This window comes from Dermacentor andersoni, chromosome 10, assembly GCF_023375885.2.
Source record: "Dermacentor andersoni chromosome 10, qqDerAnde1_hic_scaffold, whole genome shotgun sequence".
Classification (NCBI taxonomy): domain Eukaryota; kingdom Metazoa; phylum Arthropoda; class Arachnida; order Ixodida; family Ixodidae; genus Dermacentor; species Dermacentor andersoni.
Window position 1 is genome coordinate 116,281,927 of NC_092823.1, and position 25,413 is coordinate 116,307,339.

The 25,413-nt window shown below is 47.2% G+C and overlaps 1 protein-coding gene across 1 annotated transcript in view; it reads left to right on the plus strand.

The window, feature by feature from the left end:
* LOC126544796 (uncharacterized) overlaps positions 1–24,805 on the plus strand; it is a 67,156-nt gene extending 42,351 nt beyond the window's left edge. Inside the window, exons 2-3 of the mRNA XM_050192271.3 lie at positions 17,037–17,386; positions 19,736–24,805. Coding sequence (XP_050048228.1) covers positions 17,037–17,386; positions 19,736–20,830 — 1,445 coding nt within the window. The 3' untranslated portion in view covers positions 20,831–24,805. The remainder of the gene's footprint in view (positions 1–17,036; positions 17,387–19,735) is intronic.
* Positions 24,806–25,413: the final 608 nt, after the last annotated feature.

Genomic DNA, 25,413 nt, shown 5'->3' on the forward strand with positions numbered 1-25,413 from the left:
TTCTACAATTTTACGAATGTTAATTAATGTTTCAAAAACATAAATTCAGTTCGAGAAAAAGTTGTAAAAGTGTTAGGAGATAGGCCGGTGCGAGATTAGATAACATTGCATGCAAAGAAAGAAACTGTGACCGTACATGCGACCCCTTAAGGCCCATTCCCACCAGTGACTGACAGCTGTCGCGCGACCAAGCTGATCGCAAAGCGACCGGTCGCAAATGGTCGCTTTTCTCGTGAAGCTACTATCCCGGGCCAGTCGCTCGCTGTTCGATTTTTTCAGTCGCGCGACCGTGGTCGCAAAACTGCTAAACCAATCAGCCGCGAGCCGAAAGTTGTGTTAGCACGTGTTTTTCTACCGGCGTCCTCCTACGTCGAACCAGGTACAAAGTCCACGCCACCGTCTCAGACTACAGGAATGCTATTGGTGCCTTGCCTCGGGATGCTGGGGCGCAGCAGTTGCAGAAACGGGTCGAACGTACGCGGTAGCATTCCCGGAAGACTAAACAGCAGCTAAAGAAGGCACAAAGATTGTGCACCAATTCGCACGCAACGCGAACTTATTACTCCTCATCACGCCCACGAAGTTCTAGCCGGAGGCGGCTTGCGTGGCCGGCCCACTTACCGCGAACGGAGGCACGGACGCGCACACTAGCGTGGCTTTTAAGGCACAAGCCTTTAGTGGCTCATGAGTGTCCGTGCACAGTCCGCGGTGGACGCAGGAAAGCGGTGATCAGTCACAGCCAGTGCGACACTGCGCTTGCATCCCACGCTCGCGGCCACGGCGGCGTCCGTTCGCAGAACAGTTCAGACAACAGCACCAGAGGCAGTCATAGATATAGGCTTTCGCCTATCGCAGTTTAGCTCAGCAAAGTGCCCATAGATTTTTTTTTTCTTCGGAGGCTTCCGCACTGCCACAGCTGACACCACGCACGGCACAACACATCAGTGACGACGTCTTCCGCTTCGCATATCCGCGGCTGTTGACTGAACGCGAAACCAGCGAGGTGCGCGGAAACTGCGCGGATCCCAAGAGTTCTCGCCGAGAACGGTAATCTACGGGATTGCGACTTGCATGGTCGCGCTCGCCCGGGCTTGCCGGTGTGCGAGCATCGGTCGCGCTAAGTCGCACTTTTTTAGTCGCCAGTCGCAAATGGTCGCACGACCTCCTCAAGTCACCGGTGTGATTGAGCCTTTACTGTGTCTGTGCAAGCCTAAGCACCAACTTGCCCAAGGACAAGTTCTTACGGCCTATAGCAAAGAATGACCATGGAGAGAGAGAGAGAGAGAGAGAGTTAACACAATATAATTTCCTCATCACATTAACCGCCTACACCTCAGGTAATCTACTACGTGCTTCGAACGAGTGTATTCCGTATAGTTCCTAAATCAGGGAAAATCAGTGTCAGCAGAATTGCTCGAAAGAAGTCACTGTGTTCTCGACTTTTTTTTTCAAGAAAATGTACGTGACCAACACTACTTCCTTATAACACAGCGCGAATTTAGCGTCCCCCGACTTTTAATCCCTACTTCTTTCTGAAACTCTCTATAATATTGTGCCGTTGTCGTACGAGTCCCGCAAAAGAAAGAAGAAAAAAAAATAACACGCCTGGGGAAATCGACATTGGGGAGACCGAATGCCAGAATAGGAGACCCTCATGCAAATGACGCCCAGCCTCCCAGAACGGGGCGCTGCCGGCGACGTTGACAATAAACGACACCGACGCACGATAGCGTGTGTCGCACGGTGTTTGCAAAGACACGTCCGATCGTGCCCCACGTCATCATAACCCGCCGCGCAGCTTCTGAATAATTCAGCGGCCCCCTCGCGCAGCGCGCGTGGTTTTCGGAGTGGCACTCGCTCATTCGTCGCCATTAACGAAGGTCACCAAAACCTGCGGCGCGGGCGCCCGGCAAATTAGCCAGTTCTCGGAACGCAACGGGACTCCCTTTTCACTCGTTTCCCCGCATATTCCGTAACCTCCGCCTCGATTCCCGATAACGTTGCTACTCAGAAATGAACGCGTTGGGCGCAGTACATACACCATGCGCGTAGAAGACCGACAGGACAACGCGACTTCCCCAGTCCCATATAACTAAGAAGAATTTTAACTTGTCCGTAAACTTGTTAACCTTCCCGGCATTCAACGCTTCTGGAGATGCGGACTGTATCAACATCGCTAGAACGACATCTTGTAACGCTTTGTCCAACCACTACGCGTTACACACGCTTTCGCGTTACTTGGGTGTTCTTGTCAAATAGATAATAAACAAGGACAGGCTGCGTGTTAACGAATGCGTCGCTGTCAGAAATTTGCACCAGCAGCTAATTAGAATAAAATGTGTACTTGCTTACTGTAGCAATAGCTCCGTGTTCTATCTGATGAGACTGCAAGCCACCAGGTGACGCCTTTATCAGGGCCACTCTATGCCACTTCCGTCGCTACCTTTGAAAAATAGAGGAGCTTTAGGCCACTCACGCCTGCGTCCCCGGAACCCCGGTTGCATATTAAGAGAAACATCTGCCCGCAGTTGTAGAAATACATGGTTAAACGAAACTGATAAGATTGGCGTCTGATCTTTATTTGAGAGTTTCATCTTGGCCGTGAAAACTCATAACTGTTCACGGAAAACCGGGTTACCGGAGCGATGGATGGCGGTAACAACCCTGGTGGAGACATCTTGTGACGTTTTACCCAACTACAAAGCGTTCGAAATGTTTTCGCATCACCCGAGTTTTCTTGTCGAAGGAAATCCGTAAAAGAGCTACAGCTTAACAGTTATGTCGCTGCGGACATTTTACACCAGCAGTCAAGTAGAATATTGAATTTCACTACCATAATCACTTTGCGTCATTTCTATAATTAAACTCGACGCCACAGGATGGCGCTACCAGCGATGTTGCTCTATTCTACTTCGCGGTAAACCCAGTGTTCCACAGAGAGTGATGCGCATGCGTACAAGCTGAAACTCTCTATTACCCCCCCCCCCCATATGCATTCCTTTATTAAATTTCGGATACCGATAGAGCGCCATTCGACATACGGTCACACCCTAAGATTGATTGATTGATTGATTGATTGATTGATTGATTGATTGATTGATTGATTGATTGATTGATTGATTGATTGATTGATTGATTGATTGATTGATTGATTGATTGATTGATTGATTGATGTCTCTAGTAGTCCATTGCACCGGACACGCTACGCATAGACGACAATGCGTTGGCGGGCTAGTTGGTGCGAATCCATGAATAATTTGTTTAGCGCAAAACGACAGAGACAAGAAAGACGACAGGACAAGGCGCCTTGTCCTGTCGTCTTTCTTGTCTCTGTCGTTTTGCGCTAAACAAATTATGCATAGACGACAGCTTGAACAGGAGCTACAAGCAATGGCCTTTCTCCCTCGCAAAATTACTCTGCCCTTTGCAATCGAAAAACAGCACAGTGGATAGCCCTGAATGCACTTGAATATTTCTTCAAAGACACGGACACGTTTAACGTGCGCTTGTTGCCGCACTAGATGGAGCAAAAATGTAGCCACAACTGGCTTCCATTATTTGCACTTGTAATCGAGCGCTTGTATATTATTTGTGTCACACTCTCCTTTCTTTTTTTTTTTTCGTCTTGTGGGATGGAACGCGAATTTGGTGGTCGTATCGCTGTGTGTGCATTATTTTATTATGTGTACCTTCCTCATCTGCGCACCTGCTCATCTCATACTGCATCACAGCCTCATGTACGTGCTTGGAACTCTGTATACGTGTTTGTGTAGGCACTCAGTGTAGTCCAACTTGTGGTCGACTTTTATCGCTACATATTTGTGTGTATTCTGGGACTCCTTTAATTTTTTTGAACCTATGACGTAATTTTTTTTTTATCTTACAGTATTTATTTTATCATTGTTAATATTTTCTGAAGTGGCCGTCACCATTATAGGGTGAACAGAACTTTTTATTTTATTTTCACTTTAATAAATACAATACGGTATGTCGCCGGCTTCTCCACAAGGCTAAGTTGTTGCATGAACTAACCTATGACGATGATAGGTGAAGTGAATCCGATCAGCTATTTAGCAGTTCTCTACGAAACGCTGGGCAGTGACTCGTATTCTTGTTTAACGCACAAGGAAAGGAAATGTACATTTCTGGCAAATAATTAGTCCACTTGTGGTACTAACTGCCTGTCTGACATGTAAAGAGGTACTGAAACACTTTTTGAACATGGCAACAAAACGCTTCCGCTACTACTACTAACACTAGAACCACTGCTTCTAAGCAGTGTTTATGGTGTTATAGCATAGTGCAGGATGTAGAAGTCTAAGGTAGCGTAAAGTGCAGTGATCAAAAGTTAGTGAAGTCTAGTATTCACCTAAATAGGAAGAAAGAACTAGTAAAATTGGTCAAGAAGAAACAGGCCAGCCTAGACGTAGTAAGGATAAAAGCAGACCAACTCAGGCTGGTACTTGCAGGCAAATATCCACCCTTACTACAGAGAGATGAAGATGGGATAGAGGAGATGAATGAAACCGTAACTAGGCTGGCTTCAGAAGAAGCAATTGAAGTGGGAGGCAACGCACCAAAGGAGCCAGTGTAAGCTCTCCCAAGTAACGAAGGACATAATAAAGAAACGACAAAAAATGAAAATGTCCAACTCAAGAGATCAGATAGAATTCGCAGAACTGTCAAAACTGACCAACAATGCGAAAGTAAGGGCTGTCGAAATTATAACGTGACAAATACCGAGGAAGCGATAAAAAAAATGGACGCATCAAGAAATCGGTGAGAAGAAAACTCGGCATAGGACAAGCCAAGATGTATGCATTGAACGATAATCAGGTTAACATCATCAGCAATTTCGAAGATATAGTAAAAGCACCGGAATAATTCTATACTCACCTGTACAGTACCCAGAGCAGCTACGATAGCTCCATTCGAAGTAGTAATGAATAGGTTACAGAGGCTCCTTCTATAACTAGTGATGAAGTTAGAAGGACCTTGCAAGACATGAAACGGGGAAAAACGCGGAAGATGGAATAACAGTCGATATAATAAAAAAATGGAGGAGATATGCTTGAAAAGCTTGCGGCTCTTTGTACGAAATGTCCCACGACTTCAAGGATTCCAGAAAACTTGAAGAATGCCAACATTATACTAATCCAGTATTGCTAATCCAGTATTGCATAAAATATTCACCAAGATTATTTCCTGTAGATTAAGGACAACACTGCACTTAAGTAAAAAAAGAGAACAAGCTTGCTTCAGGAAGGGATATTCTACAACGGATCACATCCACGTAATCAATTAGGTAATCGAGAAATCTGCAGAGTTCGACCAGCTTCTCTGTGTGGCTTTCATAGATTACGACAAGGCATTTGATTCAGTAGACATACCAGCAGTCATAGAGGCATTACGCAATCAATGAGTAAAGGAGGCTTACGTAAATATCTTCGAAAATGTCTGCAGAGATTCCACAGCTACCTTAATTTTCCACAAGTAGAAATATACCTATAAATAAAGCAGTCAGGCAAGGAGGCACAATCTCTCCAATGCTATTCACTGCAGGCTTGGAAGAAGTATTCACGCTATTAAACTGGGAAGGCTTAGGAGTGAGGATCAACGGCGAATATATCAACAACCTTCGGTTTGCATATGCCATTGTCCTTTTCAGTAACACTGGGGACGAATTACAACAAATGATTGAGGGCCGTAACAGAGAAAGTGTAAGAATCGGGTTGAAGATTAACATATGTGCAAGATAAAAATAATAAAGATGGCAAGGGAACAAGAGTTCAGGATCGCCAGTCAACTTCTACAGTCGGTCAAGGAGTGCGTTTATCTTGGTCAATTACTCAAAGGGGGCCCTGATCATGAGAAGGAGATTCACACAATAAAAATGGGTTGGAGTGCATACGGAAGACATTGTCAGATCCTGACTGAAAGCTTACCACTATCAAAGCAAGGTGTACAATCAATGCATTCCACCGGTTCTAACATATGGGACAGGAATTTGGAGATTGACAAAGAAGCTTGAGAACAAGTTAATAAGGACCGCGGAAAGAGCGATGGAACGAAGAATGTTAGGCATAACGTTAGGAGACAGGAAGAGAATGGTGTGGATCAGAGAGCAAACGGGGATAACCGATATTCTAATTGGCATTAAGAGAAAGAAGTGGAGCTGGGTAGGCCATGTAATGCGTAGGTTAGATAACCGGTGGACCATTGCGGTTACAGAACGGGTGCCAAGAGAATGGAAGCACAGTCAAGGACCGCAGAAGACTAGGTGAGGTAGAGAAATTAGGAAATTCGCAGGCGCTAGGTTCGTATCAGATGGCGCAGCACAGGGGTAATTGCAGATTGCAAGGAGAGTCCTGCAGTGGACATAAATTAGGCTGATTGTGATGATGATAATACTATTAGTACTGATACTGCAAATTTACTACTGCTAAGCTGTACTAGTACTGCTGCTGCCACAATTCACTAGTGCTACCCCTACTACCATATCATTAGTTTCCTATCGCAATTACTCACTGAGGGTTTGTACGCGTAATGGGAATTGATCGTCGCATATAATACCGCGCCCTAAGCCCCGTTTTGTAGCGCTAACCTTATCAACCGCGTTAGCGGTGGGTCTCTGTTCTCACGAGTTTCTGGGGAGGAGGGCGAGGCGAGGGAGAAATGGGGAAGGAGGGCAGGCTTTAGGAGTCGGCGAGAGTGGGAGGACGAAGACGTTCATTACGTGCGCTAATATCATTCGCTTGAAGGAACACGCGATCGCATAGTGTAATGCACATACACGGTTGATCGCGTGGCGACCTGGATAAACATGCCCGCTTCCGCGACGCTGCCCCTGTCTGGCCTCGGATCCTTTTCAATTACCGGAGGACAATGCGAGGAACAACTGGCGACCGCCGAAGACAATCATTCTAGATCGAGGACGTAATTAAAGATTTTTTTCGTTATTTTTTTTTCTACTCCACTGTCGGAGTGGTATGCGGAAAGACCGGGAGTTCCCTGACGAACCGTCTGGTTTTGGTTCAAGCTTCAGCGATCGCGGTTGTCACCGATGAAGAAATACCCGAAAGATAAGATTAATCCCTTTGCTGAGAGTCAGATTAAGAGTGATAATCGGAAGCCGATGCTGCGCAGTTAGAGAAAACGCAAGATGACGACAAAACAGTAGCCCTCTTCCTCCCCTCTTTTTTTTTCTTTAGAGCAGCTCGCTCTGGTGGCATAGATACGTATTTAAATAAAAGCAGGCCCTCGTCGTGTAAAAATTTAAGTATCGGCTTAGCGACCTTATCAGTCACAAGCCTTAGCAGCTCCTGTCTCTCTCGAGCACTCCTTCTGTACGTAGTCTGCGGCTAGAAAAGTCTTATTAAACGAGCTGCTATCGAAGCGTTTAGTTGTGAACATTGATAATTTCGTCTTCTCTAAAATAATGCAGCACTTTTTTTAGACTTAGTGTTCTCACATTTTATGCTGCGGAATTTAGTTTTGTATATAACGTTGTTACAGAATTGTATTAGCTAATACTGTATACTATATTGAACTGCATCTAACCACTCCCCTGCATAACGCCTTCGACCCAGAGGGTATATTAGCAAAATCAGACAAAGAAAGCAAAATGAAATACGAAGTCGCTGTGCTGACCACTTTGGCCTGCTTAACCGGACATAACAAGCATGACTTGAACGCACCTGAGGGACCTGGAATGAAGGGCTGGTCACGGAACGAACAGCTTGAATGCTTGGTTCAGTAGATGTTTGAGCAATCTATTCATCTAATCAGTGGTAAGGAAATTTTTTTATTCATTGATTTGTCGGCGAATTAATCAAGCGAACGATTCATAGCTCCATCGGGAAATTGATTGATTGATTGATTGATTGATTGATTGATTGATTGATTGATTGATTGATTGATTGATTGATTGATTGATTGATTGATTGATTGATTGATTGATTGATTGATTGATTGATTTTATATTCTGTCCTATTTCTTAACGCCGCATGCTAATGCCTCGATTAATTATGTGTACCGTATCTCCACTGCCGGAGAATTGCTATTCGTGACTGTGGCCAAGTCTTATACGTGGAAACTTCGTTCCTGCATGAGCAGCATGGCATCGGCTGCTGAAGACTCTGCGGACTCCGGCGAATACGGGCAGTCTGGGCACGTGCCCGTCATTTACGGGCGTACGCCTGCACCCAACTCCCGTCACGTTCCCGACACCGAAGCCCCAGGTCACTCGCAACAAATGCGAAGATGTCATTCCTCTCACGACGCACGCCGTTATAACCCTCGAGACATGAAAGTGTTTCACGTTGTTATTTGTTGAGACTGTTGTGAAAGACGTGACGGGAATGCTGGATAATCGGTGGCGTTGCGGTATTCCGGAACTACCGGTACATTGAGAGGGATGACTGGGATGTGATGCAAAAGCGCTTAAAATAAGCTACTGGGCACAACGCTACATTTTACGATTCGCGGTCAGCCTGGCATCAACAAAGTGACGCTTTTGGGCCACTTACATCCGGCTTTTGGGCTTGTTACATCCGGTCAGCAGGCCAAAGTGGTCAGTACAGCGACTTCGTATTTAATTTTGCTTTCTTTGTCTTATTTTACTAATATACCCTCTGGGTCGAAGGCGTTATGCAGGGGAGTGGTTAGATGTAGTTCAATATATACTATACAATATTAGCTAACACAATTCTGTAATGTTTTCAGTATGAATACTTTGAGACCCTCGTCTGTATATTACGTTTATGAAACTATGTTTTGCATATGAATAAACTTCAACTTCAACTTCATTCCGACCACGCAGCAGACACGCATATAAGTACAGTTGGTCAGTTGAAATTACGGCCCCTGTATTTGTCCCTGCTATTTGGCCCCTCTATTTCCCAAAAACACGGCATCACGGCAACGCTCAGCGTGCCCTCGTTGCAAAGGTCAACTGCAGGGAGTCACAGATGCACTGAACAAGTGCGTAGTTTCCCTGTGCTCAAAAGGGGCTCCCTTGCATAACGCACTGCTGGTATGTATGTGTGTGTGTGTTTGTGTGTGTGTGTGTGTGTGTGTGTGTGTGTGTGTGTGTGTGTGTGTGTGTGTGTGTGTGTGTGTGTGTGTGTGTGTGTGTGTGTGTGTGTGTGTGTGTGTGTGTGTGTGTGTGTGTGTGTGTGTGTGTGTGTGTGTGTGTGTGTGTGTGTGTGTGTGTGTGTGTGTGTGTGTGTGTGTGTGTGTGTGTGTGTGTGTGTGTATGTATGTATGTATGTATGTATGTATGTAGGCATAGGCAATATGATATAAGCCAGTTCTGAAGTGCAACCAATTAAACCGCTTTTAGCAATGCAGGTCATCGTTCTCGCGCAGCTCAAGTGCGCACGCCGGGGTCGGGAGTCGAATCCGCGACCTCGTGCTTGGCTGTAGAACGCCGTGGCGACCGAGTCACTGCGATGATGCCAAGCAGAGGAAGGAGGGAAAGATGGTAGGAACGAAAGGCAGGGCAATTTTAATTAAATTCCGGGGTTTTACGTGGCAAAACCGTGATCTGATTACGAGGTACGCCATAGTGGGGGACCCCGGATTAACTTTGACCGCCTGGGGCTCTTTAATGTGCACCCAGTGTGCGGTACGAGGGAGTTTTGTTGCGTTTCGCCCCCATCGAAATGCAGGCCGCCGCGATTCGGATTCGAACCCGCGCCTTCGGGCTTAGCAGCGCCACACCAAGGCCACTACGCCACCTCGGCGGTTAAACTAAAAGAAACGAAAGAAAGTTGAAGTTGAATACTTATTCAGAAAGAGGTCCCGAAGTGAAAAACTATAGGGGAATATCTTATAGTATGTTACAAAGAAGGTAGGAAACCTACAAAGCAGCAAAAAAGTGCTAAATTACAAAGAAAGGAGAGAGAGAGAGCTGAGGGAGAGAGAGAAAGAACGAAAGGTGCTGAATTGCAAAGAAAGTAAAGATGAGAAAGAACAGAACTAAGAAAGAATGAATGAAGGAACGAAACGAGAAACAAACAAGAAGCAAGGAAACATGCGGGACTATATATACAAAGGAAGGAACGAGGGAAAGAAATACACCGACGGAAAGAAAGGCCGAGGGACCGCGCAGGAGAGACGGCAGCCCCACAAAACGAAGACGACGACATGCTTCATCACTCCCGAGACCGGCGCCGCCCGAGCCACGGACCTGCGTCAAAACCGCTGCTCCGGTTGCCAAACACGAGAAGCCCCGCGTCCCCCAAACAACCGGACGGGAACAAAAACTCGTCCGGGTGCGACGAGGACACGCGCACGCTGATGCCCGACGCCGAGCAACGCTCTGGTTGGAAGCCCCGAACGAGAGACGTCGGGGTCACGCCTGAGCCACGGCGGCTACACACGTGCAGACACACACACGCGCGCACGCACGCGCTGCCACAGTGGCCCCCATTCACTGTCGGGCTCTTTTGCTGCTCCACAGCGCGAACAACCTGCGACAAACACACACACACACACACGAGCACAGGATAAAAGCGGGAGGAGAGCGGGTACGGTCGAAGAAAGCAGGCACCGGCCGGTGCGTGTACCGTATGTTCCGGCGCATAACGGCAGCAGTGAGCCGACCGTCTCCGAAGTGTGCGGGGACGTGAAATTTTTCGAGTTTGATATTGCGGTGACGTTGTTTCTGGTGCTTTTCTGTCGAGGTTATGTAGTCGTTCTTCTTTGCTTAATTTTTTCTTTATATTGTCTTTTGTATTCTCGCACTTCTCAATTTTTGTCTTGCTGTGTCACCTCGCTGATTCCCGACCTTTTCTCGTTTCGGCCACGTGACAGTTCTTGCGTCTACCAGGAGGTGACGCAGGAACAAAGCCCGTGGATTTTTCAGTTGCTCTATTTCCATTCTACTCTTCTCTTACTTATAAAGGAATATATTTCTGCTCTTACTCCCTTTGTGTGTGGGGGGGTGCACGCGCATCGCTTGGAGAAATAATGCATGAAATTCTGTTCTATAGCGTCTCAACATAATGTCTATAAGATGCATCAGAAACAAAACAAAAAGACTAACGAGCTTCCTATAAAGACTTTTTTAAGGTTGTGCGTGCCCCTTGTAAAAAAATTATGCGCGATATCCTGTTGCGTCTCGTCGCAATGTCTATGGGAGGAGTCGAAAATTCATCATAAAGACAACAGATTATCATTAATGATTTGTAAGGCGCCTGTAGTGCGCCCTTGTCATACTCAGGCACGGTATTCTGTTGCAACTCAAGGTGTAATGTTATAGAAGCCATAAAGAAAGCCAACACATTTTCTATAATGACTTTCGGGGGGGGGGGGGGGGGGGGGGGTTGTATTCTAGCCTGTTCGTGGTCGAAATGAATCACGTGACATTGCGTTCGATCGCCGTGCTCTCTTCATACCACGTAGCGCTCCGCAAGCTACGCAAGTAGTTCGGTCACTGAAGTATCACTCCGCGCGTTTCGCAGTGAAGTTGTTTTTCAGCTGCGACGCTTTCCACGAAATAACTATGCCGTGTATCACAACTACAACTTGTGCGCGAAAGGTTAGGTCAAATTACCCATTGATCGCGCACCTTTGCGCCTGCATCATGCGGCGAACTATGTTTTGGTCGCGAGCGCAAGCGGTTGCGCTGCGGCCGCTGGTCGCAGAAACGTATCACTCCGCTTGTTCGGCGGTAAATATAGGTCCACAATCAGCGACGTCTTCCGCGTAATAATAACGTCATATTTTGCGACGTAAGAGTACTTGATGTTATATCTAATTGCATGACGCATGCCTATAATTGGCACGCGCATAAATTTTCTGTTTTCGGTGAACGTTTTCGACTGGCTAATCTCTGTTACAACGTTATCACTCAGCGCGAGATGAGCCTTTCTGTATCGAAAAATTCTGCACAAGTCCAACTTCGATATAACGAACACTGATCTAATGGATTATCGGATATAACGAAGTAAATAAGATTGTCTCGACACTTTACACTGCAACAGATATATGTTTATAATGAATATCGGGCGTAATGAAGCTATTTTTGGGTCAGATGCGACTTCGGTACAACGTGGTTCGACTGCATATTTCATTCATATGCGGCTCTTCATTTCCTCATCAAGAATATGCGCAGTGAGAGAAGTCGTTTTAGCGTTGCCGTGAGGATTACAAAGCGGAGTAAAACGGGAGTGCATGTTACATAAATTATATCTTACATTACTCCAACCTGAGCGGCCCGAAACTGTCCGCTGGCACACTTCGTAGAGGAGAGCCAATCGCATGAGGGCTAAATGTCATTTCACTAGAGACGGGCACCCGACACAGGCTCTCGTCAGCAACATAACAAACAATATACAACGTTGGTGATTGAAAAACAGGCAACATAAAGGACATTAAATGCACTACGAACTCGTATCTCTACCGTACAAGGCGGCAAAGCCTACAAAAGCGCGCGAAAGTGAAGAAGGCATCCGTGAGACTGCAAGAATTAGGTAGAAAAGGCACCTCAGAAGAAGCAGGGCGGTATACGTGTCGTAAGCGCCGGATGTGTGAGATAAGTACGTGCTCCGAAGTGACGTCACGTACGCCTAGACCACCAGACACCATGTGTACGTGGCGAAACGAGATCCCGCGGGAATAGAGTGGAGCGGATGATGAGCGTTAAGGTTGCTTTGCCGCAGTACCCGTCTGCAGTGCAGCAAAGAGGAAAGCCGCACGACGAGGAATTTCGTTCGTCGTGTTGCAAGAACAGGGCAGGGCGTTGCTCAACACCATACTTGAGTTTCGCGGTTCTGGTGTGTCCCCTTGGATTTTTTTTTTTCTGTTCCCTTTCTTTTGTGTCTGTGTGTATGTGGTAGCTTTGAGTGGAGCCTTTCAGTTGCAGCATTAGTATCAAATATTAGCGCTACTTAATAGTCAGGTATTTTATGTTACCCTTCTATGAACCTTGCAATAATTGTTTTGTCTCGAAAGATTACAACTAATTTTAGAGAAAGCATTAACTGAATCAGCCAAAAAGTAATTATGCAATTCGAATCTATAGTTTGAATACTTAGGCGCATATGAAAGCGTAAATATCTTTTTCTTTTCGTTCTCTCTTTTTTTTCGAAGAGTAAACAACTTTCCCGTCAGGTTTCCAAGCTTTCTGCTCAGCCACCACTTTCATTGGACAGCAAAGCAGCCTGCATGTTTCTTCACTTCGATGCTGTCTTCGTGAAGCCGTCTCTTTTGCTGGCTTCGCCAGAATTGGAACGATACCAAAGGTGGTCGCTGTCCGCTTAGCTGCCTATTTAGCCATCTACGGCGAGTATTCTAACCGTACCAATGTCGATGGCACCGGGGCTGTCATTTCCGGACCAATCCTATAGCGTCAAATCACGATGTAAACGTTTCCCAGCATTCATATACTGTAGCTAGGTGCCATCCTTTTACGGGCGCAGAAGCGCGAGGTAGAGTTTCTACGACGCGCTTTAATCAAGCCCGCGTTACTGTGCCAGAGCGCAGGCGAGCTTGCGAGAAACCGTTTTTTCCTACCCCCTGCGCATTAAATGCGAGTGTTTCCGGTGTCCGAGACCCGCGGAGCTGTCATAGTCGCTGAACCCGCCTGTCGTCACGTTCGCTCTCGGCTCGAGAAAGGGTGAAAAGATTGAGGGTTGGGAGCCTGGAAGGAAAAGAAGAGAAGAGTCGCGGAGAAGGATAGGGAAAGAGGGCGGAGACGCTGAAACGACTGGGGAAAGGAAAAGGGATGGGGGAGAACGGCGGGTGAGGAGGAGAGTCGCGGAGAAGGTTAGGGAAAAGGCGGAGACGCTGGAACGACTGGTGGAAGAAAGAGGGATGTAGGGAGAACGGCTGGGGAAGCGCTGGGGAAAGCCGGCACAGCGCAAGCCGTTGCCACCGGCTGTGCGATGACCGGACGCGCGGCTGATGGAGCCGGTTTATGCGCCTCAACGTTTTTTCCACGGCAAGTTCTCTCCCTTTACACCCCGACTGCCTCGGCAGAGTGCCTTGTGCCAAACGCAGGCAGCATATCAAACCGGGCCAGTTGTCTACCCGTGCACTGCTTTCTACTGAACGATTTTGCAAATGAGCGGTTGTGCCCATAGAGTTTACTGCGATAGTTAGGGAAATCGGGCTCTGGTGCCTGCGGCAGCTGCAAGGCGAAGCTGTTTGGCCAGCGTGGGAACAATGAGTAGTGCACGGATTTGCATAAACTTCACCCTCCTGGCTTCAAACGACTTTGCGACTTTGCCAATTGACTTCTTTTGTTTTTCAGCAATATATCACCTTATCAATAGAACGAGAATTCGCGATGATAATTCGTGTGCGCAGAGACATGTCGCCTTCGAGAGTTTAGAAAAGTGTGATGGCTCAGAAATTGAAAAAAAATGCTATTTAAGCGTAATAAGCGAACGCAATCAGCACGTCAGAAGCCACAATCACAAAGATTACAAAATTTTGCGGACTACACGTCACTCGTCGAATTTCGCCATATCGTTAAATTTTGAACCAATCAGAGAGGCCGCAGCAGCCGGCTGGGGCAATCAGACTTCCCAAGATGGCGAATTTGACAATACGGCTGAATTTATCGCTATATAATATAGCACCCTCACAGCCGAACGATCAGGGCGCCAGAGTTTCGTCTAAAGTAAGTTTAGTAGAAAAGCTTGTGATCACGTTCCGCTTGCTTAAAAAAAATCGAATATCATCAAAGGGGATGAGTGTGTGTCACGCATCGCGTGCATCTACAACGAGTGCCTTAAATTGTTAAAGATTGCAGATTCAAGACAAAAAGATAATTTTTTTACTCGTCAAAGCTTCGCAGTAACGGTAGCCATTTCAATTCACGCTATAATTACCCACTGCAATTATGATTGAATACGCATTTTTCTAATTATTTTTTTAGTTTTATTCTGAAGAGGAAGCATTACCTCATGAGTTCGGGCCTAAATATATAGGAACCGAGACATTATTATCTCAGATCTTAGTTCCATTTCGCAGAACTCTACTTAAAACAGAAATTAAGAATCTACCAAATTTAGGGAGCGGACATTTTATTTAAACTATAATTCTTCATTTTACAAGTATTGCTAAATATCTCAAAACTGATAAAACATAGAAGCATGCAATTCACAACTTTGTAAGTCAGCAATACAAAACGGTATCGCAGTTGTATGAACGGCCCTAATAAAATATGCAAAGAAGACAAAATGGATGTAGTAAATACATAGTATAGTATATCATTGATTTGTCAGTAGGAGCTTTTTGACACCGTCGTAAATATCACGTAAGCTGCAAACCCATCTATCGCATTTGTCCACTTTCGATGCTCTGGCATATGCAGTTTGCAGAACACAACGCGATTGCGTGTTTTGGTGCAGAGTTACTGATTTATAAAATGTGCGCTTTCTTTTTACTTGCCGATTTTCAGCAATTTTTGTAAAGAAAGTAACATCCTAAATGAAAATTCTCCGTTCTACAATCGGTAGAAATCCGCTTTCTCTCTTAGTGTGACAAATTTTGTTCAACTTGAACATGCTCGGTTTAACTGTAGTAATAGTTCTGTGTCCTCTAGCTGGTGTCGGCGTTAAAATATGACGCCAGCTTGCCCGTGCCTAATGCGCCTCCGATGTTCCGGTATCGGGACAGGTTTTAGCATTGGAGACGTAGGCTTGACTAGCAGAATTGGTGGTTCTACCTTGAGGCAGAATGTTTAGCCAGAGAAAACACACAGACACGCACTATTGCAGTGACCAACGATATTTTACTTAGCTGCTGATGTAAAACGTACCGAACGGCATGATCGGGTAACGCTTAGCCAACGACGAGAGCACCCAAGTAACAAAAGAAATGAAAAAATATTAGGGCTACTTCATTTCTCAATCAAAGTAAGTTACCGCAGAAGCTGAGGCCGCTGAGTTTCACAAGAACAACGAAAGTAGTCACAAACATGTTTGCAAGTACATGGCCTTGAAATGCACAATAACGCATGGTCGCTGTTCTCCATAGTTTGAGCCACAATCACGCTCTCAGCGTTCCTTGATCCGTTAGAAGGTCCTATTGGAATATCGGCCGTACACCTTCTCTTATTACTATTACTTTTTTTTTGGCAATGAAGCCTAGAGCTTGAACTCTTTGCCGTCGATGAAGCCGTCGTTCATAACGAAGGCGTGTAGGGTTGTCGCACTCGTCACTGTAGCATAAAATTTTGCCACGAGAAGCTCACGCATGAAGGATGTGAAATTATTCATAGAATATTTATAAAACCAATTTAACACGCCAGGGCGTTGACGCACGAACGAGGGGAGCATGTATGCTGGCCTATGATGCATGAAGTAACGCTGATCCAAAACAATGGCAAGTGAATGTCAGCTCGAAAGATTGCGATTTCTCTGCAACGGAACAGTGAAGCGATCTGTCACTGCGCGACGCGTGTTTCGCCTTTTTTTTTCTTGCCGTAGCGCTGGCAGATGGCGCCACCCTTCAGTTGCAGCGACATCGCAAGCTGTTATGTGCCATTATAGTTGACTAGAATTCTACAGAACACTATAGAGTGCGATCGCGGGCTAGGCCTTCATCGCTCGATATAGAGAACCTCAAGAATACCGCCGAGATAATGCCCAAACGTTGGAGGTAACGTGAGATATAGCGTAGCAAGAGTCTACAACACGATTCACTTCCCGTGAATGGGAAAAGACAGGTTAGAAACGGCTAACCGCTTGGTATGAAATGGGTCGAATGCAGCCATGTCAGGCGTTCCGTTGCGTCTGGAAGTGCGGCAAAACCTCGAGAAAAGCCGGTGCTGCGGTAAGACGTTTCTAACGCGTTGTAGCTAGTTGCATAAGGTGCCACAAGATGTCACCACTAGCGTTGCAACTGCCGTCCAGATATCCGCGGTAGCCCGGCATTCCCTACATGGTAATACATGGTAATACGGGCAAGTTGAAACTGTAAAGCTGTCTTTGTTGTCACGGCCGCGTATTTGGCTCCGTTACACCTCATTCGTTAACATTCCTCCGCTCTATCCTCCCCCTCTTCCCTTGCGTTTGCAGAGAGGGTCAGGATGCCAGAACCCACCCCGTCCCCGACGTCATGTCGCCTGCTCCCGTTCTCGGGTCACCGGTCCCAGGACGGCTCCCTCTACGCCCTCAGCGCCACCAAGATCTGGACGCTGTCTCCCTCTCCGCCCGTCAGCAGCAGAGGTGGCGGCGGCGGCAGCAAAGGGGGCGCCGTCTGGCGGGACTCGCCGCTGCCCCAGAAGCTCAGCGGTGACGCCTGGCGGGTGGTGTGCGCCAGTGACCGTCACGTGGTTCTGTACGACGGTGCACACGCTTTCTTGCACACTCACCGCGCATCGGCCTGGAGGAACGTCACGTTGGGTCAGGCGCGTGGTGGCACGCCAGTAAGCATTATTAGTATATCACTAGGCTTGAGGATTGGGCGAGTTGGTATTGCATTCTAAAACTGGTACGGCGCAACATAGAAAGGAAGAAACAAGTCGAGGCGCTTTCTTTCTTTCTATGTTGCGCTGTACCAGTTTTAGAACGTTATTAGTATAGCGATGCTAAGACCACGATTCGAAATAAAAAAAAGATAGAGAGAGAGAGAGCAAGGAGAGGAAAGGCACGGAGGTTAACCAGACGAACGTCTGGTTTGCTACCCTATACTGGGGGTGAGGGAAAGAAGGAAAAGAAAGAAGAAAATAGGAAGGAAGTAGTGGCTGTGTGCAGTGAAGCACCGTGATACCAAAGTGGAGTTCCTTAGGTTGTGATCTGCGTTGATAAAAAAGAATAAGTCCACCTGAAAGCTTTCCGCATAAAACTGTGACTGAAAAGACTTACGACAGCAAGTCGAGGTCTATCTTGTTACGGTGACGATTACGTACGCGATCTTGCTCATCAGCCGCTGCTTAAAGGGACCTTGAAATTTTTTTTGACGATTTTGTACAAACGTGCTGAGTCATTAGGTTAGGCCTTCCTGATCATTAAGTGACGCATTTGAGCGCTCCATGTAAGGCGTGTAATTTATTACGAGGTTTCAAAAAATACGCATCGCTGCCAATCGCAGCGGCGCCGCTCCCCTGAGTTTTCAGCCGCCCCTTCACAATCGACGTAGTTAGCTAGCCCAATTGACGTCAGTTGGGGGAGCTATCCGATTGGCTACTCACGTTGCGTCGTCGATAATTTTTCCAGCCTTATGGTGAACAGTTGTCGTTTGTCATGGTTGGAAGGTTGGTTAATTTATTTCCAAAAGGAAAGTGACATGAACAGAATACACAACGACACTTTGTCACTACAGTCAAACACTTCCGGCAGTCAGAAAGTGTCGTCTGCTTGCGTTACAACGTTTTTCGCGTTGACGCGATCTTCGCGGTCAGTGTCGGTCTCGAGCTTTCTTGTCGCGAGCACCACTAATCACCTTTGTTACGTTATGGGCTGCAAATGTAGCGATCAGCGACCTCTCATGCTGCAACATGGTGTCCCTTTGCAAGGCGGCGACGTGCCAGTGGGTGGCTACAGCTCATCGCGCTGTCGGTGTCCGATCGGCGCCAGCATCTACGCGTTTACGGCCGACACTAATGTGTTCAGGTGTTCGAAACTGTTCTCGAGGCCGAACAGTCGGCCAGGGAAATGTCAGTTGCGACAGGTTTGGTAGCAAAACAAAGCGCGGCTATTCCAGTACGAAATCTAAATTTTCTCCGCTCATAAAATCAGCATACCGACAGCCTCCGTCGAATATGCAATTCGGGCATATTTGCATATGAGCAACGGGTAGCGCAGATAAAGGCATGGCAACACGATAAACACTGCGCCAAAATAGACCCTCACAGTACATCGTACTAGTTCTGGTGGATGGTGCTGGTAAATATTTCAGGGTACACGTTACCAGTCTTGAGTCAACAGCGCCAAGGCTTAACTATCTAAACGGCATGACGATACAAGAACGTCTAACACAATAACACAGTTCGAGCCTGGTATGTAAACGTATTACAGTTTACCAACTGCCAGAACAGAAGAGAGAGAAAGAGAGAGACGTGCACCATCGCAGGTGATCCCTCCTTCTGGAGCTTGACATCAACTAAAACACACGAACCTATAATTGTAGCACTCATTTTCTACACATCTGCGGGCGCCAACGCGTCGGCAGCAACAATCATACAAGATAGTAGATTGTCTTCTCTTCGTCCTCAACGAAAATAATTATGCAGTGGAAAAACACTTGTTATAAGCCTTGCGGTTGAAGAAAAAGTCGCAAGATGGCGTTAGCAACGCTAGTTCTGCCACAGGCTTCGATGGTATTCCAATTTTCTGTAAAGTGTACTGCGTTTAAGATCATGTTGAAACTAGTGTCGTAAGATTATGCTAAACTTAACTGCAGAAGGAGAATGAAGTGCACCTGAGAAACAAATTAAATATAAAAAATAGCACAGCAATATGGGAGGTCTAGCACGTGGTACGCCGGCAATGGTCTATACATGTTCATACCATTGTGTCCGCAGAAACAGGGTCGTGGGCACTGCGTGCTCCTATAAACACGTGAACCAGATGACGACAGCCATGCACCAAACGCGAGAATATGTTCGCTTTAGCGATGGTTAGTGTGCCTGCAAGGCCTGCCAATGGTGCTTCGAGTTGGCACTGCTTCAGGCGTTTCAACTAATGCACGCCAGCCGAGTCATCACATAGGTAGCACTGCTTGCATACCACTCGTAATCATTTCTCTATTTGATGACCCCTCATTTCCGACGCAGGCACCGGCCGCCATCTGGTGCACTCCAGACGAAATCCAAATGCTCAACCTCAAGACCGGCTCCCTCACCAGGTTCCTCGGTGACGGACACATCAACGTCACCGAGTCCACGAGGCTTCCGGTGCTGCCCGCCAGGAAGTCGCACACACACACCTGGTACCACCGGGACCAAGTGTACGTCATCACGGACAAGTACCACAACGGCACTGCCCTCCTGAACAGTACCACCATCCTCTGGAAGGCCTCAGGACTGACCGTCTACAAGAACTGGAAAGTCGCCTCCCAGTGGAGCCAAGGCAACCCTGATTACCCGGACTCTCTAGCCAAATCCTATTCCTGGACTGGAGGCGAAGACCTCTGGCTGTGGAGGGAGCTCGGAGCCGACTGTGAGCTGTGGAGGTTCAACGTTACGGCGCAGTCCTGGACCACGCTGAAGAAAGAACACGTCTCGCCGGCACACGGCCGGCCCGTGCTCGCCTGGTCTCGAAAGAGCGACGACGCACCGTGCCTCGTGTTTGCCGACTCAGCGTGCGACTCAATGCCCTACACGTACTGCCTGACGCGTACCGAACTCGCTGGCGGCCAAGCTACCACAACGCCCGCTGCCTCCCAAGCCAACACGACGTCCGCTGCTTCTCAAGTGGAGACGTCAACTGAAATCTCGTCCGTGACGCCTCCCTACACCACTTCGAGCGGAAGGACAGACGCAGCGACGCCGCCCGTTGTAGTGACGTCACCAGCCGCCGTAACACTCGACGTCACGACGACAACGTCTGTGAAGCCAACGGCGGTGACCTTGATGTCCGACACCACGTCGCCTTCCACGACGATGACAACCGCTGGCTCCCTTACGACCAAGGCGATTGCTGGTGCAGATGCCACCTACTCCGTGGTTGATTCCGACCAGTCCAAGTGGCACCAGCGGAATTCGGGCATCTTCGGATCGATCATTTTCTTCGGTACGTCAATCACCATATTCACCATCGTCGGCGTCGTCTGGTGCATCCGACACTGCGTGCATTTCCCTAAAGAGGCGCTCTTGCTCAGGGACCCGCCTTCAGTGAGATACACGGCCATTCCGGATACGATCGCGTGAACGGCAAGGTTTGAATGCCAGCCTCCGTTTAAGCCTATTGGCAAGCTCTCTTGTCAGTAGCAGCCTTCGGTACAGGGGCTTTCCCCTGAAAAGAAAGAAACTGCCTGTGTCTCAACCTCGGCCATCACAGACGAGGAACTGCGACGGAAGGAAGAAGCCAAACACCAGACGACGACTTCCGGTTTGACAAGAACAGCCGCCATCAACGCGAGGCAAGATTGCGACTTCGTGTATGCACACAATCTTTGCGCTCATAACAGTGCGAAAAGAACACAGGCAAGCACTTGAATGCCGCCCGTGGTTCGCAAAAGTGTGAGACGCACATTTGTCTTCGGCCCTACTTCTATGCTATGTCTATGTTATTATTTTATCTTATTTTCGTAGATTCCCTTATCGCCAGTATTGGGCCACTCGCAGAATATTCAAAAGTTCAAAGCGATACATGGCCCTTTTTACGTGTACTTTAAACGTAGCACGAAAATTAACAACCAGCCTCGATCCCACGAAATGATTTGAAACAGGAAGTCGTCACTCACAGAGTACCTTCTTGTCATAAGTTTTAAAACCACTCGTTGGGAGCTGGGTAAGGCAATTTTTTTCGCCCTATGTACTCGCATTACCCTCAATATTGGAGCACGGGGTACCGTTTACGTCATGTCCATGTGAGCGTGCGTGAACGTTACATAATGTCCGGGCTATATTTTCATGTCATACTAATTTCGGAGTTATTCTGGTCTTGTGCCACACGTTTCTGTTTCACATGTTTCCTATCGATGTGTTCACTTGCGACCGTAGCAGTAGTCTACGCATAACAGATTTGATTGATGACGTCATAAAGGGAACGCAAGCGCATGCCATTGCAGTGGAAGAAAAGAAGCACTTCGCTTCCGGGTCGGTTTGCGAGCTTTCAAGAAAGAGATAGAGGAAAGGGATTTTTATTTAAAAGCAGAGATGTTTGCGGGTGCAAAAACATTGGCGTACACGCTACTCTACAAAGGAGTGATGAACCGAGCGTATCTGTGTTTTTACAAGTGCATTTCGCCAAGTCCTGGACGTGGCCCACCGGGTCTGAAATGTTCACTACAGCTAAGGATCATCGAAGTTTGCCCATCTATTGGCAATGACACGTGAAAGCTCACAATCTTACAGATAGAGCCCCTCCATTGACAAATTGCCAAAATCAAATCAACAACGTGGTGATAATGCACGAGAAACAATCTGCAGCCAATACTTTGCGCTTCCAGACCCAAACGGCACAGTTTCAGTCCCCAGGATACTTTGAGAGTGATGCTTTTACATATCAGTGTATTCCAAGTGTACAGTGAGACATTCAGGACTCGCCAAGACCTTCTTGACTTTCATGTTGCCATATCGTGTGACGAAGATCATGGGGACACTTGCAAATGCAGCGTGCGGGCCTTAAAGACCGCAATGCACAGTAAATTCCATGAGACTATCTTGCAACGGGTATGCTAACACTGGGTACATCGTGTACATGTGATTACATGTTTTATAACATATCGCACAATCGATACTGTTAACACAGATGATAATTTACCAGTTAGTGCGGGAAGAAATATACGTCGTTTCGGAATCCTTACGGGATTCATCCTCAACACCGGAGTACGAGCACCGAATACTTAATTCAGAGTTAACAAACAGTGATCGCTGCTCCTTTATTTGTTAGCAAGTCTGGGCCAGATAGTAGTCGGCTGAACACTGGGCCACATCAACGTTGGGAGTACATTTACACCGTTTGTCAGCTTTATCACGTTCCTCTCGGGATATGTACTCAAAGGCCAAAGGGAGTGCCGATGACTCCTTCATGCGAGAGCGATCGGTTGTCTGATATTTAACTCCCTTTTTTACAGTTCTCGTAGCCCCCCCCCCCCCCCCCCTGACGTAGTGCATTCACATTGATTGGGCAAAGCCAGGGTATGTGAACTCCTTTGGCATGTAGATAATTCTCTCAAAATGGAGTCAGTTACGAGACTCACACATGAAGGAGTTGCCAGCACTCCACTGTTCTTGTAAGGTAAACATTTAGCTCACTTTAACTCCCACACTCTAAGAAAAGTTTTCAGTCTTTGGTGCTTATCTTGTCCTGCAACAATAATCATCATTATCTTGCGTGCCTTTCCGTTCTTTAATGCTGCGCGCAGGGCACCCGGTACTTCCAGGTTACTAACGGCATGCGCGTTATCAACGTGGCATTGCATTCTTGACAGGAAAGTACTGAGCGCAGAGAAAGAGAGAGAGAGAGATAGCAAAGAGAGGAAAGGCAGGGAGGTCCACCAGACGAGCGTCCGGTTTGCTACCCTACACTGGGGAAAGGGGGTACAGAAAGAGGAAAGCGGGATAGAGGCCACACTGTGTGCGCACGCAGCAAAGCGCCTGGAAATCATTCAAGCCCAAGCAAGTGCTCCACCGATACGTTAGGCTGCCGTCATTCTGCTGTCTGAAGCTAATCTTGGTGATTTCCCATAGCTGGTGATGCACGTTGAAGTCACCAGGGAAGACCAAGGAGCCGGTGGGCGTCAGCAGTACGTTGCAGTGCGTGGCACAGTATATTGTTAAGCTAAACCCTAGCCTTTTTTACTTCAGTGCGAATAGAGTGATGCGGGTGAGCCATGATGCTTACTCAAGAGTTGCAAGTATTGAATTGAGAGCATCCGGCACTTGCATTGCATTTCGCGCTGACGGAGTGTGCAGGTTATTCATGAGTATTCGAAGAGTATTCACCAGAGGCCGGAGCATCATAACCACTTGCCGGTCTTCTTCGGGCAATTTATCAGGAACCCGCGCTGTGCACTCTACAGCCGTGCGCAGCTGTATCACTTGACGTGGCTCCGGCTCCGGCTGTGGCATCGGCTGTGCCACCGACTGTGGCATCGGCTGTGGCATCGGCTGCGGCTTCGGTTGTGACTTCCGCTGTTGTTCTGGCTTTGGCTGTTGCTTTAGTAGTGCGGACGACGTTGTATGTTTCTCCGCCATGACCTTGTCAGATTTAGATTGAATTGCGCCAGGCCTAGGGGGCAGAGAAGGAGGCGTTGTCGGATGAGACGTACTTTTCACCGAGGCATCAGCGTTCTTGGAAGCACAGCTTACAAGAAGAAAAAAATGCAGGCAAGGCACATGACGAATATTGTTGTGGGACAAGATAAGCCCCAAAGGGTGGAAACATTTTTTAAAGTGCATGTTTAACTCCCTTTTCTTGAGTTCTCGTACACTCTTGAAAAAGTTTGCACCCTTTGGGGCGCATCTTGTCCCACAACAATAATCGTCATCTTTATTGCCCGCATTTCCTTTCTTTAACGCTGCGACCCAAGTACTTCCACATCACGAACGGCATGCGCGTTATCAGCGTGACATAGCATTCTCGACAGGAAAGTAGCGAGAGCAGCGTTTTCAAGAAAGGAAGCGCAAGCAAGGCAGATGACGATTATTCTTGCAGGACAAATATACACTCCAAAGGGTGCAACTGTTTTAGGAGTGTATCCCCCGACTAATGAAGTGCGTTCACACTGTTCGGGCAAAAGCAGAGTGAAGATACTCCTGAGCAGTGTACGATAACTCTCGAAATGAAGTTAGTTGTGGGACAATCAGACCTTCTCACCTGAAGCTTGCCAGCAATCCAATGCAAGTATTTTGCAAAGGAGTACGTCACCCACCTACACAAGCTCAAGGCGCCAGCAGAGGCAAGTTAATCTGCGTTAGAAGAACACAAATAGCTCCCGTGCCGACAGCCGGTCGGTGCAAATCACTATATAACACCGGAGTTAATTAGCATTTCGCGCAACTCGATTCCTTCGTAACCATCCAGAGTATTGCGCAAGCTACTGTCGGTTGCATGACGTATCGCCAACGAAATAAAACATATGCTGGTACGATAATCAAACTTGGAGGTTTGTCGATCTCCTTTGTTGCGTATACGGTAGTTCCCGATTTTTCTATTAAAATATATCCTAGTGTGTGTCTGCTTGTTGGTTGTTTTCCTCTGTCTATTCGTTTTCTATTCGTCCGGTGCAAGTTGTGATTTCGATTTTATTGCTTGCTGATACGGTGACGAAATATGAGCAAACATCTCTCTTTTTCTTTCGAAACAATTCAAGACTGTAATTGGTACATTTGACAAAGACCATGACGTAAGACAAATGCATCTGGGTTTGCGTGTTCCTTTGCCTCCTTCTTTACGTGTTGAAGATTCAGAGCTCCCATCGGCTCGATTCACTCGAGTCTGACATGTAGACTTTCAAGTTTTGTAGAATACTCTTTTATTTACGAAGCAAACTTTGCAACTGTACATATCAACGACGGGCATGGCTTAGAGTGCGGTTTCGTGTGAAAGTGCCATATATTATGCTGCCAAGTCAGCGTAAGCTGTTATTGTTCTGCTACCGCGCACCTTCACATATGTTAGCAGGGACGTTTGCTAATCCCTTTGCATTCCTGTTGCTGCGTTCGCTTGTGTAAAAACGCTGCTGCAACCACCTTCGACATTATAACCGCATAAGCGCGGTTCCTAGCGCTTCTAAACGTTGTCTTACCGCATTTATTCGATTCTAATCACCGTATTTCACAAA